At 45.7% G+C, this 17159-nt stretch overlaps 1 protein-coding gene across 1 annotated transcript in view; it reads right to left on the bottom strand.

The window, feature by feature from the left end:
• Positions 1-17159, bottom strand: part of MYO18B (myosin XVIIIB) — a 330341-nt gene that overhangs the window by 220940 nt on the left and 92242 nt on the right. The window contains 4 exon segments of the mRNA XM_020996632.2: positions 1808-1955; positions 3754-3834; positions 6320-6512; positions 12209-12299. Coding sequence (XP_020852291.1) covers positions 1808-1955; positions 3754-3834; positions 6320-6512; positions 12209-12299 — 513 coding nt within the window.

Here is a 17159-nt window from a genome sequence, read left to right as displayed (position 1 = left end):
TATTGGAGCCCTGTGTTGTAAAGCAAAGAATTCTTTGTTAAATTGAATTGTTATCCCTGGGTGCATCTGTTCTTAAATCTGGCCATTTGTGGTAGCCTAGCTGAGAGTTATGGGCTGGGAGTTCAGGATTCAAATCTAACCTCAGAAACATATTTGCTGCGTGAACACCAATAAGTCATTTAGCTTTTCTGAGCCTGTTTCCTTATCTGCAAAATGGGAACACCATATCTGTAGCACCAACCTCTCCTCTGCCCAGGGGTGGTACGAGGCCCCAATATATGTAAAGTGCTTCACAAACCTAAAAGATGTGTAAATGTCCATTATTATAGCAAGTGCTTGCTTTCAGGCTTCCAAAACATTTTGTATATCCTATCTCAGGTTCTCTCCTCACAATCACCCTGCCAGGGAGGTGCTCTTATCACCTTTTTCTTCCAGAAGAGGAAACTGAGGTTTTGAGAGGTTAAGTGACTTCCCCGAAGCCACACAGCCCAGAGACACTAAGTAAGCATGCAAGGCACGATTTGAACCCAGGACCCTGTTCAACCAAAGTCAGGCTAGCTGCAATCATCATCAGCCTCCTTAAATGCTATCTGACAAAGCTTCCATTTGGGCTGACTTTGGAGCTATTAATAACTAGTTATTTTCTCTGTATCAATAAACAAAAGGAAGTGGGGTACATCCTCCTCAGAGCCCAACACCCAAGTTGGCTCCACAAGGGACAGTCCTTCCTCAGACCTGAGGCTGACCCTAAGAGAGCAGACAGACCACTCTGGCACCTCCGGCCATCATTAAGTGTAACTGAATTCAGCCCTCCTGGCTGGGCCGGATCTCCCCATGCTGGCACTTGGCTGAGCCCATGGCCCCTCTGCAATATCATGGGGCCTCAGAGTGTGACGTCAGTGGAACTACATAGGATATAAATCCCAGCCTCCTTACTCCTCCACTCAAAAAGCCTCAGCGCTGTCCAGCATTTAAACCTGTCCTTGGCTTGGGAGTTTGAAGTTGACCCTGGATTCAAGTCTTGGCTATAAAACTCCCTGAGAGACTATAGTCAAGTTGCTTAATCTCTCTCAGCCTGAGTTACCTCATTTGTCAAATGGTGGGTTAGGAGTCCATGGCCTCTGAGCTCCCTTCCAGCCCTGGAGTTGGGTCCTACGTCTTTGTACAATCTTTCCATTTCACCATCCTGGTAGAGACAGCTGTGCGGTGGTGGGCTCAGAGTCAGGAAGACCCGGGCTTGAATCCCACCTCTGACACTAGCTGTGTGATCACAGACAATTCACTTCCCCTCTCAGCCTCAGTTTCCTTCTCTGTAAAATGGGGATAACAATATTTGTCACACAGAGCTCAATGAGCTGTCAATCAATTTGTTAATTGGCTTTTTGATTTATTAAGGGCCTACCACATGCCAAGCACTCCACTAAGTGCTTTAAATATTTAAATGTCTCCTTCGAGCTTCACAACAGCCCTGACAGATAGATACTATTACTGTCCCCATTTTATACATGAGGAAACTGAGGCAGACAATGGTGAAGGGATTTGCCCAGGGTCATATAGCTAAAGAAGTGTCTGTCTAAATCTTCCTAACTCCAGGTCCAGTGCTCTATCTACTGTGCCACCTGCCTACCTAAAGCTTTGGAAACCTGATAGTGCCTCGCAAGTGGTCAGTGAATGATTTCAACTGTATGAATTAAAACAATGAATGAATGAATGAATGAATGAATGAATGAACAAATGAATAACGTTCTCTAGAAATGATGCCAGCTAATAATCATAGTTCTGCCCGGTTTCTCCCGTGCTCTCTTACCATCAGCACCAGCTTCCTTCTTCTCAAAGGCTAAACACAAGCGATCCATCACGGCACTGTCACCAGAGCCCTCGATCCGGACCTCTTCATCCAGGACCCAGAGAAGGCCTTTGGGTTCCTCCGCTTGGCCCGCAACTGGAACGCACACCTGGGAGGGAGACATCACCACTCAACCATTCTGAGAGAGTCTGGGGATCAGGCTGCTCCCCACGGATTGGGTCTAATTCTTCCTCCATCCTACCAGGAGAAGAGCAGGTGGTGATTTGCACTCCTGAGCATCAGGGCTAAGAGTTTACCCTCTCCAACTTATGTCCCTCACTTTCTTTCCAAAATCATTTATGGATTCATCACAGGAGGACAGCCTTTTGCAATGTTCAGAGCTCTAGATCACGGGGACAATTCTCATAGCCAAATTTTCTCCAGGGACACTCCATTTCCTTAAAGCTTAAGTCACTAAGGGATGAACGTTGAGATGTGAGGCTTTGCAATGATCTTCCCTCAAAATATAAGGTCAACTGAGTCAGTAGAAAGTTATAAACCCAGAGACAGTGACCAGCCCACTCACCAAAAGGATAATTAGCTATTTTTTTTAATTAAAAAAATCCAGGCTTTTTAAAATATCATTTTCATTTCCAAATATACTCCCACCCATGTCCCATTCAGGGAACCATCTCTTGTAACAAAGAATTAAAAAGAAAGAGGGAGGAAAAAAAGCAGTGCAGCAAAAATTAATCAACTCAGCAACTGAGTCTGAAAATCTATGCAATACCAAAGGCAGTTTGAACGTTAGCAGCATCCCCAACAGGCTTCTGCTTCCCATCTTTCCCTTGGCTTCCTCACCAGACTCAGTCTGGACAAAATCTTGAGTCACTCTCCCAAGCCAAATGAATGGAATCTGGCCCAATGGCCCAAGTAACAGATGTAGTCAAAGATCTCGAGCTTTAGAGCTGGAAGGAAGCTTAGAGGTCACCTAGTCAATTTTACGAATGAGGAAATTGAAGCCCATAGAGTCTGTGACTTGCCCAAGGTTACATGGGTCAAGTCAAAGCTAAGATATGGTCCCATTTCCTCTGATCACAGACTCCTCATGATGCCTCATGACACTCTTTCCACAGGAGCCCCACATTCTTTTCTTCAAGTAAAATAGTGTCTCCTCTGAGAGGAAATTTTATTTCGAAGCAGTGGAAAAGCCATGATTCACAGAACTGAAATTCAAGGCACGGCAAAGATCAGGCAGCACAAGAGAGGGGAGAATGAATTACATTAGCAGAGTTTCAGCAAACTGAAAGAGAGTTGGAGAAGAGCAATGAAAATGTCAAGTAGGCAAAAGAGATTGATGGACAGTGGAAGACTTTAAATTGGCAGCTTAGCCAACCGTTGCCTAAAGGAAAGCTGACACTGTCTCCAGGAAACCTCGGGTTCTTCTAGGGTGCCCTGGCAAGCAGGGAGAGGGGAGAGGGGAATTTCTGTATCATTTGCTGGTTATAAATGAATGAGAAAAAAAAACCAAATGAATGAGAAAGCATTCATTAAGTGCTCAGTACACACCAAGCATTGGGCTTAGCATTGGGGGTATAGGTGGAGGAGCAAGAGGATTCTTGCAAGATTCTTGGCTGGAGAGGGTATGCGTCCACTGGGCAAAGGTAGGCAGAAAGAAATGCCACCTAATATGTCAGGCATGATCAAGACCCCAAGATAGAAAGAGAGCGCCCTCCGATGCTTTGGTTCCATTGCTGCACCCGTGAGGAGAGGGGTCCCATGCCAAGAGAGATAATATTTATACACCGTGCACATGTGTGCACAGCGGGGAAATGGCCCCAGGACGGCTTTAATGGACACCAGGCCCACCCACTCAATTGCATCATTTGTCACAACCGTCACCAATGCAGAAAAACTGACAAATAGCAGCCACAAGAATTGGGACCCATGATGCTCAACCCTCTCACCTGGGAGAGATTCTGGTCGATGATTGCCACTGTGGTCCTTGGGGAGAGCTCTGGGAGATCAAAGGGAACCACCACCTTTTCCTGGAAGACAGGATTTAAGAGTCAACTACCTCGCAAAACCTCTGAACACCTGGTAAGAGTAAGCGACAACTTCTGGAGGACATCAAACGCACGGCTTTCTTTGTCTCCTTGACTTTCGTGTCAAAGCTCCACCATGAGACATTTCTGAATGTGCCCCATCCAAGCCCCCCAACACTGGGAGCCCCAAATGGCCACATGAGCCTGTGAAAACTTCCTCCCACGCCCCCACCCGCCTTCCATCTTTGCTAGCCCAGCTCCATCATCACCTCCCTCTGAGGCCACCCACCCCAGGGGAAATGAAGCTTTTCCTTCTCAGGCCTCAAAGAGATCAGAGCTTCCTTCGTACCTTTCCTGGGTCATTGCAGTGGGCCCTGTTGTTTGTTTCTTCATTGTTGGCATGAGTGCCACCTTCCATCCCAGTTTGCTCTACATGACAATGTAAGCTTAATAACACTAGTAATAATTTGTGGAGAGGCAACATGGACAGCCTGGTGTTGACCCTGGTTAGAGTGCTGAGCTTGAAGCCAGGGAGTTGTTATTCAGTTGTATCCGACTCTTTGTGACCTCCATTTGGGGTTTTCTTGGCAAAGATTCTAGAGTGGTTTGCCATTTCCTTTTGCAGCTCATTTTACAGATGAGGAAACTGAGGCAAACAGGGTGAAATGACTTACCCAGGGTCACACAGCTAAGTATCTGAGATCAGATTTGAACTCATGAAGATGAGTCTTCCTGATTCCAAGCCCAGTACTCTATGCACTATGGCGCCCCCTAGCAGCCCTAACTCCCACATAGGAAGGGCTTTACGCGTTCCGGCTACAAAACTCCATTTAAAGGCATGGGTCAAGGGGATATTACAGCAGTCAGGTGCCCTGGGCAGATCCTTCCCTCCCCAGGAAGTTTCCCCAATCCCCACCCCAGACCCAGTTTTTGGAACTCTGCCTTCTCCAAAACCTTTCATTTTCTTACCTGCGTACACGTTCTATCCTCCCAGTAGGATGTAAGCCCTTTGAGGTCAGGGACTGTTTTTAGCTTTGTTTTTGTGTCTGTAGGGCCTAGAGCAGTATCTGACTCAGAGTAAGTGCTTCAGAAATGCTTAATGGATGTGTTCTTAAGTCTCAAAGAGCCGCCAAGAAATGACCCCAGCTCCTGGCCACACTCTCCTCCTCCATCCTCTCAGAATCCCAAGGCAAGCTGGGGAGCCCCCGAGGTCCCAGGCTTACTAGGCAATTCTAGCATACTTGGTTTGATTGGCCTCACTGGCCCTCATTTGTAAAGGCCTAAACCAACCTTGGGCAATTATTTCTTACAGACAGTACCCTTACTGAACTTGACTTATGCTTAAAAAGGATTGTAATGTGTTTGAAAACTACCTTTGTCCTCTGGCAAGTAAGCACTGACTTTGTACCCCAAAGGTGCAGGGGATTCCTAGGGGATATGACGAGGGCAATGGGGAGTCAAGTGGCTTTTTCTTGAGCACTTACAAAATCTCCACTGAGATAAATTAAGGCAGGAGGGCCACCTGGGAAGCTGGCCAAAGATCCCAGCCCTCCCAGGGCTCTATAAAGGTGTTCCCTCGATCCTGGCACCTGCCTTTTCAGGGATCCCATGCACTGTGGGGGCTTTACCAGGCAGACTGGCTGCCTGCCCACAGCTCTCACTTGCAAGGCTGGAAGGACCCAAAGAGACAGAGCAGGAGGCCATGACACAAATTTGGATTCAGAAAGAGTCTTCCTGTTCAGAGGCTAACCAAGTGGAAAAAATCCACACAGCACTGAACAAACAGCTCCTTAACCAGCCATGCTGCCATCCTCAATGCCTCAAACCATGGGCACGTCTCTTTTTCCTCTGCTTTCTTACATCAGGAATTAACTCAACCCAAGGTCTCTGCTCGCCCCAACCTGGGCCACGCCAAGCCCAGGGCTCTGGTATCGATTTAAAAAACACATCCGTTGGCTGGCTGAATATATAGGGTAGAACCATATTGTGGAAAATCTTAAAGTGGGGCAGAATACGCTGTAAGACAGGCTTGATATACAGTAAGTTGGCTTTGCTCAACTATTTTTTTTCTCATTTACAAATAACAATTCACTGTTGGAAAATGGAAGCCAGGTACATCTAGAGATAATTGTGATTTAAAAAAATGGCATCAACTAATTTTTTTAATTGGACAGAGTAAGAAAAGAGTTTGATGCCATAAGTAATAGGGAGCCATCATATATTTTGAAGGGAGTAGCGCTCAGCATTCATTCCACAAACATTTGCTTGGCACCTACTATATGCCAACTTCTGGGAATACAGAGGGAAAAAGAAATGATCCCTTGTCCTCAAGGAGCACACATTCTTTTGGAAATGGAGTTTAAGAAGAACTTGATGCCAGTGACAAGCTTTCCACTCTTCCTCTAAGCTCGTCCTTTCAGGAGGGCATACTTGAAGACCCTCTGTGTCTTCCAGGGGCTGGTGGCTGAGGGGCTGCCCAGGACCTCACCTCCCCATACCGCTCCAGCTCTGACTCAAACTTCTTTTGGAAGAACAAGGTCTGCAGCCGCTCGTGGACGTAATTGTGGCAAAGCTCCTCAAAAGTGGCCGCCCGCTCTTTCTTCTGGTGCCGAGGGTTGTGGAAGCCTGGGCTGTCCACCACCATGATGGAGAACATGGAGAGATGGCTGGAGGCCAAGGACCTAGGGGAAGAGGAGGGAGGGAAGTGTTAGCAGGAACATGGAGGCAGCCATGGCCTCCACCATCGCTCTGGCAGAGGGAGCTTCCCCAGGGCCTGAGGACTGGCCTCTCCCAGGTCCTTTCTGGTTCACTTCGACTTCTGCCAGGACTGTGCTGGGAAGCTCCCAGGCAAGGGATGGAGTCAGTCAGTCCTGAGAAGGCCGCTGGCTGGGAGGCTTTAGCCCTCCCTGCTACAAATTTGGCCCTTGCGAGGCAATAACCAGCCTTATTTCTAAGCTCAGCCATCAGTGGCCCTGGCTATGCTTATCCCAATTCTTCTCCCCTGGTACTTGGATCTGGGAGGAGGAGAGGGTGAGCCCAGCTAGTCCCTTGTAAGGGGATGCTCTCCAAACTGCTTGGGGCATGATAACCCAAGAGTAAGGGCACAGGGAGCAGGATACCCATTTTACAGGACAGCATAATAAAGTCAGAACAAGCAGATGTTTGGAAAGCCTCTTAAGTCTGGCAGAGGTCTTTACAGATGTTATCTTGTTTGAGCCTTAGGACAGCCCCACAAGGCAGGTACCAAAGATCCGGAAGGTAGGGAGAGACATAGCACCTGTGATTGCAACTGAAGCAGCAGGGAGGCACGGCACATAGAGCACCAGACTTGGAGATGGGAAAACCCGAGTTCAAATCCAGCCTCAGATATCCATGAGCTGTGTGACTCTGGGCAGTTTGCCTCAGTTTCCTCATCTATAAAATGGGGATCATAATAGCGCCTGTCTCTCAGGATTGTAGTGAGGATCAAATGAGATAAAACATACTTAGAGCCTTTAAAACCTTCGAGTGCTATAGAAATGTTATTTGTGGTCATTGCTCCTGGAGTTTACCAGGGTCAGCACCAAGAGGCCACAGAATAGATGCCAAAGGCAGGACTCAAACCCGAGCTTCCTAGCTCCAAGATGGGTCTCTGGTCACATCATGTTTCCTCTCTGCAACAGATTCCTATGGCATGGGCCCATTTCACAGGCAGGGAGAGGAAGGAGTGTGTCCATTGTCATACAGTGAGGTGGTCCGAGTCCAAGATTTTCCTCTGCCTCCCACAGGGAGCCTGTCAATAAACATGTCCTGTATGTCCTTTCCCCTCTCTGGGCCTCAGTTTCCTCCTCTGGAAATGAGCAGGTTGGACTAGATGACCTCTAGGGTTCCTTCTCTGTAATGATCTGCTCCTAGGCTCTCTGCCAGGGATCTCTCCAGAGACTGCTCTAGAACTGGCCCCCAGGCAAGGCTGTGTTGTTTTTTCTGTCATTTTTCAAGCATGTCCAACTCTTTATCACCCCATTTGGCAGTTTTCTTTGCACAGATACTGGAATGGTTTGCCATTTCCTTCTCCAGTTGATTTTTACAGATGAGGAAACTGAGGCAAACAGGGTTAAGTGACTTGCCTAGGGTCGCACAGCCAGTAAGTGTCTCAGGCTGGATTTGAACTCAGAAAGATGAGTCTTCCTGATACCAGGCCTAGCGCTCTTTGCACTATGGCGCCACCTGGCGGCCCAGGCAAGGCTGTATCATGGGCCTGGGCACGGCCAATGTACAAAGACAGCCAGTTTCCTCAGGCTCTCCCCCACTGACCTGGATTCAGCCAAGCAAGCCTGCCCTTCTAGAAAACAACTCATGTTTCTTTTCTCCTCCCATCCCCATGACTCATCCGTCCTGCCCTCCACTTTCTCAGGCCTTTGTTCGACACTAAGCGACCAACTTTTTAGTCATCTTACCTGATGACTTAACAGATCATCAGGGTTGGGATTCATCACCACATATACAAACACGGAAGAGAGTCAGCCTGAATTCTACTGGATGATAATAATTATAATAAGCAACAAACACCAATAGGTCTAGCCATCAGAAAATATGGGTTCAAATAACTGATATTTATAAGGTCCTTGTATGTTGAAGTCATTACCTCACAGAGACCCTAAGAAGTGGATTGTACAAGCCTCCTTCTCCTCGCTTTACAGATGTGAAAATGGAGCTGCACAGCTGTAGAATGTTGGAGGCAGAACCAGAGCCCAGGTCTCCTGCTCAAAGACAGCCCCTGGTCCACTGTATCACACTGGCTCGTTGAGGCTGCTTGGAGACAGTGGCCTAAAGCAGATGGGTGGTACAGTGGTATTCCATTGGGGGAATTCCAGGCACCAAGGCAAGCCAGTAAGGAAAATGTTTTGAGGGGGGCAGGCCTACCATCACCCCTCGAATCCTAGCTGTCATTTCTAGGTACGACATGGGCCATTTGAGATACCCAGGCTTCTCCTCTGGTTTCTTGGCCCAAGGCCAAGCTTACCTCATTGAAGGTGTGTTTCTTTCCACTATAATGAAGTTCACCCTCCAAACCAAGCCCTGAGAGCAAACTCGGCCTCATCCGCGCATTTCTGAATTTCTACATTTTTCATCAGTTTGTCAGGACAGGGAGGTCACAGTACTCGGACTCAGGTAGCAACAAGCTGCATCTCCCAGTGTGAGCTCCTGGACAAGAGGAATTCTAGCACAGGAGACCTCAGTTCAAATCTTGGTTCTACTATGTGCAATGTGTATGACCTTGGACAAGTCATTTCTCTCTGTGTCTTAGTTTCTTTCCTTAAAAATGAGAGAATTGGGTGAATGAAACCTAAGGACACAGGATCTGTTCCATATCAAAGAGGAGGGAAACTGAGGCCCAGAGAAGGGAATTGACCTTCCCAAGATCACTCAGCTAGTAAATAGCAGAGCTGAGATAGGTGGACCATGCTTCCAAAACCAATGTTCTGCTTACTAGCCCACATTGACCCAGCTTACTAAATGAATGAATGAATGAATGAATGAATGAATGAATGAACAGAAAAATGAGCACATGAACAACTGAATCTCTGTTGTCCTAAAGGACAATCACCAGCCCCAGGGAGAAGCCCTCCGTGGACAGCAAAGCCCTCGGAAGGTGATTCTACTGATGCATCTTTGCAGCCTCTGACAAATGCTATGATTTGGAAATTGTGTTCCACACTCCCAGTGATTTACCTCCAGTGATTTCCCAGCAGCTCGACAGAAACAGCAGCGTCTCCATGACTTTGTTGAAACATATGTTTTCTGGCCTGACATGCTGGATCACTGTCAGAATTACTTAAAAGGCTAGAATGGGCCAGTGCCGAGGACATCGCCAAAGTAAAGGCATCCTCCTGGCCTGGCCTTGCAGCCTCCACCCTTGGGAACGTGGATGTAAAACCAGGCCACTTTCCTCTAAGAGAAAGTCACGGCTGAGTGGTCTGTAATGGGCCCCGGGGCAAGCTGGGGCAGAGGAGAAGAAAGAACACAGCCAAGGAAGCTGGGCTGTGACCCCTGACTCTATCTGGGATGTGCTGTGTGACCTTGGGGAGAATCACTGCTCTCTGGGATGCAATTTTCTTATCTCTTAAATGGGCATTTTAACACTTGTTCTACCTCCCTGTGGAAACTTTTATTAAATTTGAAGAGAGTAATAGAACCAGAGGCCAATAGAGGGAGGGGTACAGGGATCACAGCCTCTTTACCAACCAGCAGCTACCATGATATGTGTGTGTTGGGGTTTTTTTTTTGGGGGGAGCAGAGACAGAGAGAGAGAAGAGAGAGAGAGAGAGAGAGAGAGAGAGAGAGGGAGGGAGGGAGGGAGAGAGAGAGAAAGAGAGAGAGACAGAGAGACAGAGAGAGAGAGAGAGAAAGAGAGAGAGAGAGAGGGAGGGAGGGAGGGAGAGAGAGAAGAGAAGAGAGAGAGAGAGAGAGAGAGAGAGAGAGAGAGAGAGAGAGAGAGAGAGGAGGGAGGGAGGGAGGGAGGGAGGGAGAGAGAAAGAGAGAGAGACAGAGAGACAGAGAGAGAGACAGAGAGACAGAGAGAGAGACAGAGAGAGAGAAATTGAGATATAGGTAATAGAAAGAAAGAGGAGAAAGAATGGTCAGGTAGTAAGAGGAGATGGGGAGAACAAATGGCTGGACCATGGTACCCATAAGATACTCAAAAGGCCCCAGAGAAGGCATCTGGCTCATTGAATGGATTGTCTAGTGAGCAGATGTGGGAGGACACAGATAAGAACGAATCACACATGATGAGAGGGAGTAGATGGCTGGTGTCTGCATGGGCAGAGGGATGACCCACACCCGGCAAGTTCCCAGAGCATCTAGAGAAGAAAGCACTATGGAGATGAAAGGCGGAATGCGGGGGAGAGGCATTATTACAACAACTATCACTACACAGGAGATTTGGAGGGAATCCTTAGTCCTCCAGTAACATCTTTTGGTCCTGTTCTTCTTTGCATTGGGTTGGGGGCTTTGGATTGGACCTAGCATTTCACTGGCATAGAGAACTCCCAGGGCAGGAAAGACTCTCCACCAATGCAGGTCAGCACCTACTCAGAACCTCTATTGTTAAGGAGTGCCAAGAGTGCTCAAAGATGTGACTTGCTCAGGGTCACAGAGCCTATCTGGATCATGTGTGGGACTCAAGTCCAGGTCTTCTTGGTTCTGAGGCCGGCTTTCTTCTCAATAGTCAACCCTGACAGGCATAGGTCATATATTCTTTATATATATTCTATATTTATTTCAAACAAGATAGTATTTGTAAAGGGTCTTGCCAACCCTCAAGCACTACATAAATGCTATTTAGTATTATTATTGGTAGTAGTAGTGGTCGTATTTATTTTGTTATGTATTATTTATCTATTTATTTGTATGATTAAATATATTGATATATTATTAATATTGTTATTTTATTACTACTTAGTATTCACTTATCAGTGTTGCTGTGGCCCCATCTTCAGTAGAATATAAATTTCTTGAAGCAGGAGCTGTGTGACCATTTCATCTCTGTGGCCCCGGCATCCGACAGAGGACCCTGAACATAGTAGGTATTTAATAATATTGAATTGAATTGAATTGGCCCTTTGGCAGAAGGAGACAAGGACCTACCCAGAGGGGTAATAGAACATGCACTCATTTGTGTATCTAGGAATTCCTCAATTGAATGGAAGCTCCCTGAGGGCAGGGGCTGTTTTCATTTTTCTCTCTGTTGTGTCACCAGCCAGCGGGTGCCCAGCTCAGAGAAGGCACAGAAGCATTTCTTGGACTGAATTCCAAAGAGTGCCTCAATAACTCAGTGGATGATGCCGAGTGAGCAGCAGTGTACAGACCTAGTGCTTGCCTGCCCCCAGGGAGCACAAAGATGCCCAGAGGCTCCCAGACCAGTGGACTCCACACCCAGCCCCTCTCCAAGGCACCCTTGGGTGCCCTCAGCTCAGCTTTCAGGGAAGATCAAAGGGGCTTAGGAGGAAGCCTGATTCTTCCATTCCTTTAGTTGCAACTATACAGCAACAATAATAATATCAATTACAAATAGCTAACATGTATCTATAGCACCTACTGTGTGCCGGGCACTGTCTAAGTGGTTTTTACAAATAGCATCCCCTTTGAGCCTCGCATCAATCCCAGGAGGTAGGTGCTATTACTATCCCCATTTTACAGATGAGGAATCAAGGCGTGCAGAAGTGAAGTGACTTCCCCTGGGTCACACAGCTAGTAAGCATCTGAGTCTGGATTTGAATTCAGGTCTTCCTAACTCCAGGCCCCATGCTGTATGCCCTGCCCTATCTAGCTCCCCCTGTAAAGGCCCCAGACCCTGGTGAAGGAACAGGAGCATTGCCAAATGCAGCCTCCATACCTGTTGATAAGCGAGACGATGACTGAGAATAGTTCTTCATAGAGGCCCGAAGCCATCCCTTGCACACACTCCACACCTGTCATTTTGGGCCCTGCAACAAACAAGAGAAGAAGGGATAATTCCAGGGATGACCTCACACCCATTCGTTTCCAGCTTCAGCTCCAGTGAAGTCCCCCCATGTACTCAACACTCTGGCCTAACTCTACTTCTTGCTATACCTTGAACACACCCTGCAGTTTCCCATCTCTGAGCCTTTGTTCTTGCTGTGACCTGTCTTATGTCTTTAGTGCCCTTCCCTTTCCACTCACCTTTGACTGTGAATTCCTGCCCATATTCTTGTTGGTTTTTTACTCTGATTTAGCGCTTCGTGACTGACAAAGGCCCAATAGAGGTAGGTATCATCATTACAATTTAACAGAGAAGGAAAATGTGGCCCAGGGAGGGCGTATGACAGCAGAGCAGGGCGCCAACTAAAGCTTTTAGCTTCACGTCAGAAGGATCATTTCCATCACACTCTCAGGGTTAAAAACAATGGGGAGGAGTGGAAGAACCATGACAAAGAGAGAGATGAATTTAATTCTATTTAGAGGACAACACATCACATGACAGAATGGATTGGAATTAGAAAACTAAATGTATCAAAAGGGGCCCTAAAAACGGGAGCTAGCACACAGAGGAAGGGGTTGCCTTGGGACATAGGACATGAGCTCTTTGGAAGCCGGGATTGCTTCATTCTTCACATTTGTATCCCCCTGGTTAGCACAGAGCCTGATACTATGTAGGTGCTTAATGAATGTCTGTGTAGATTGACTGATTGGGGTAGCAAGTTTCCTCTCCCTGGAGGTCTTCAAGCAGATACTGGATGTCTCTGTGTTAAGGTTGCTGCAGAGAGCATTCATGGTCAGCTCAATGACTGTGGTGGTGTGGTGATGGTGGTGTTAGTTATGGTGACAGTGATAGTTGGTGGTGGTGGTGGTCATGGTGATAATGGTGGTGGTAGTGATGGTGATGGTGGTGATAATGGTGGTGGTGATGGTGATGGTGGTATTAATGATGGAGGGTGGAGTGCTGCTGCTAATGGCGGCAGTGGAGACCTTCACTCTCATACTCCTCTGGGGCCTCATCATAGTGTGAAAAGTTAGGCTTTATGGGCAAAGCTTCTCTAAGGCTCTGCCTATAAAGTGCAGCCTTGGCCACGTCCTACCAAACTAGAAAGGATTCAAATATGAACCCAGAAACATATATTTGTTATCTGAGGCCTAACCTAGCTAATGTCAAAGAGACTCATCACCACACTGACCACAATATAGAGAATGTTTTGGTCCTACAGCTCACAAAGACCTTTTCATAAGGAGCAGGTTCTCTGTTGGTGAAATGAGGACCCACAATGATGAAATCATGACTTCTTCAAGAATCCAAGTCTGAGTATTATTGTATTCATCTAAAATCCCAATGAACCAAAAGAGAAAACCCATGGGTTATTCCAGTATAGATCAGTATAGATCATCTTTTGTTACTGAAAATCATCGTCAAAACTCAGAGCTAGAAAAATTACCTAACAAGTCTATGGATCAGAGAAGATTTCATGACCAAGCTAGAAACTGGGAGGTTCACAGGAGGTAAAGTGGATAATTTTGATTACACAAAATTAAAATATTTTTTTGTTTATAGCAGATCTTTTTGTGGTGGCAAAGAATTGAAAACTGAGAGGATGCCCATCCATTGGGGAATGGCTGAACAAGTTGTGGTATATGAAAGTAATGGAACACTAACTATTGTGCTATAAGAAATGATGAACAGGCTGACTTTAGAAAAACTTGGAAAGACTTGTATGGTCTGATGCTGAGTGAAGTGAGCAGACCCAGGAGAATGCTGTACATAATAACAGCCACGTTGTGTGATGACTAATATTGATAAACTTAACCCTTCCCAGCACTACAAGGATCTAAGACATCTCCAAAGGCCTTATGATGGAAAATGCTATCCACAACCAAAGAAAGAGCCATGGAGTTTGAATGCAGATTGAAGCATACTATTTGCTATTTTTTTTCTTCTGTTGAGTTTTGTTTCCTCTTTCTGGTGGTTCCTCCTATTGGTTCTAATTCTTACAACATCACTAATGTAAAAACATGTTTAATAGGAATGTAGATGTATATACTATATCAGATTGTGCGCTGTCTTGGGGAGGGTGGTGGGGAGTGAGGAGAAGAAAAATTTTAAACTCAAAAGCATATGGAAGTGATTGTTGATAAATCAAAATAAATTAATTTTTAAAAAATTTTTAAAATTATAATGTTTTTGCACAAACAAAACCAATGTAGTAAAAATTAGATGAGAAACAGGAAACTGGGGGAAAATCACAACAAATTATTCTGATAAAAGTCTCACTTCTCAAACACGCAGAGAACTGAGTCAAATTTAAAAAAACAAGAGCCATTCCTCAATAGATAAATGATCAAAGGGTATGAACAGACAGTTTTCAGAAGAAGAAATTAAAGCTATTAATAGTCATATGAAAAAATATCCTAAATCACAAATAATAAAATAAATGTAAATTAAAACAGCTCTAAGGTAACCACCTCATACCCATTAAACTGACTAAGAGGACAGAAAAGGAGGAGATGTGGAAAAGCAGGGGCACCATGCACTGTTGGTGGAGTTGTGAACCAGTCCAGTGATTCTAGAGAACAATTTGGAACTATGCCCAAAAGGCTATAAAACCATACATACCCTTTGACCCAACAATATCCTTACTAGTATAAACCCCAAGGAGATCAAAGGAAAAGGAAAAAGACCCATACAAGCAAAAATATTTATAGCATCTCAATGGCAAAGAATTGATGGAGATTGGAGAATGTCTGAGCAAGTTGTGCTATATGATTGTGATAGAATACTATTGTACTATAAGAAATGATGAACAGGGTGGTTTCAGTAAAACCTGGGAAGACTTATACGAGCTGATACAAAGTAAAGCAAGCAGAACCAGGAGGACATTGTACACAGTGATAACAATATCGTAAGCATGATCAACTATGGAAGACTTAGCAACTCTAGTCAATACAATGATCGCCACAACTCTAAAGGACTCATGAAGAAACATGCTATCCATCTCCAGATAAAGACCTGATGGACTCAGAGGGCAGAATGAAACATGTTCCCCTTTCTTTATTTTTCTTGTTTTTTATAAGGTTTTTTTTTGGAACATAGCTAATATGAAATTATGTTTTATATGACTTTATATATACAATTCAATTAGGTAGCACATTTCTCACCTTAATAGGTGAGAGAGGAGTGGAACGAGGGAGAGAATTTGGAACTGAAAATAAAAATGATTTCTTTTTTTAAAGAATCTCTGATCCAAAAGGGACGTTCAGAGTGCTTTTAGGCCAATCAGGACCTCACCAAGAATCCCATCTCCAGAAGGGGTCCTCTGGCCACTACTTAAAGAACCCCAATGGGAGAAGCCCAGTCACTCTCAAGGCAGCCCGTTTTACTTGAGGACAGCCCTATTGGGTAGGAAGGTTTCTTGACATTGAGCCTAATCTTGCCTCTGCAATTGCTATCCAGAGTCCCAGCTTCCGCCTTTCAGAAAAGGGCTAATCTCTGCTCACATGACAGCCGTTTCACCTACCTGAAGACAGTGACTCTGTCTCCCCTAATAATACTTCTCTTTGATTATACTTTCCAAAGTCACTTAGAGGTTAAAAGCCTGGATTGCCTTGATTCTCCCTTAGTGAGCTACCATCCGTCCCAAGCTAGCAGTCAATGGATTATAAAACATAGTGAAACCAGTGTTTGGGCTGAAATCCCTGAATCTTGATCCCTACATTCCCCTCACCAAATGCCTGTGCATTCTCAATACTACACACACATTCTAACTCAAGAAGCCACATTGCTGGGACATTCTAACATTGCTCCTGTATCTCAGGAAGCATTTCTCGTTCTTGCTTTAACCCCAGAACCTGATGCAGTTGCTAGGAAACCCGCAACCTCCTAGCTTCCCTCCTAATCCTGACAGGTCCCTCTGCGCCTGCCTCTCTGTGGCTCAGTCCCAGGCCTTGAAGGAGAGATATCTATGCACAGACACAAAAGCAGGAGGGACAAAGGCCTTTTTATACAGAGATAACTCGTGTAAGAATTCTGAGCAGGGAAAGAAAAGAAAGAAAAGCAAAAAAGACTAGAGCCTATCAGAATTGTATCATCTGCTTGGCACTGTTACTGTCTAAACAGCCCCCAAAAGGCTTTGAGGACAAGAGGCTTTGGTCTGGAAGTCAGTAGCCATAGACCACAACTAGGAAGGGAAAGAATGAAGGAAGGAAGGGAGGGAGGAAGGAAGGAAGGAAGGAAGGAAGGAAGGAAGGAAGGAAGGAAGGGTGGAGGGAGGGAGGGAGGGAGGGAGGGAAGGAGGGAGGAAGGAAGGAAGGAAGGAAGGAAGGGAGGGAGGGAGGGAGGAAGGAAGGAAGGGAGGGAGGGAGGAAGGAATGGAGGGAAGGAAGAACGGAAGGAGGAAGGGATAGAAGAAGAAAGGAAGGAAATAAGAATTTTTTAAAGTACCTCCTATGTGCACTTTCTCATTTGACCCTAATAACAACCCTGAGAAGTAGGTGCTATTGTTATCCCTATATTACAGCTGGGGAAACTGAGGGAAACAGGGTGAATTGACTTGCCCAGGATCACACAGCAGCGTCTGACATCACTTTTTAACTTGGGTCTTCCTGACTCCAGACCCAGAGCTCTACCCACTGCACCATCTAGCTGCCTTCAAAGTTATATTCATTCTATGGGGGTTCTACACAGAGGGTTCTCCAAGACCAGATGAGATCAACATATATAAAGCACTTCTCAAACCTTAAAGCCCTCTGTAACTGCTAGCTATTATCATTACTATTATCTATGAAATAGTCACTGTAGCCACTTCAGCTAAAGCTTCTGAATGTTGGTTCATAGATTA

Source organism: Phascolarctos cinereus, unplaced genomic scaffold (genome assembly GCF_003287225.1).
Source record: "Phascolarctos cinereus isolate Bilbo 61053 unplaced genomic scaffold, phaCin_HiC Scaffold_4;HRSCAF=312, whole genome shotgun sequence".
Classification (NCBI taxonomy): Eukaryota; Metazoa; Chordata; class Mammalia; order Diprotodontia; family Phascolarctidae; genus Phascolarctos; species Phascolarctos cinereus.
This window is presented reverse-complemented; position numbering and strand designations above follow the sequence as displayed.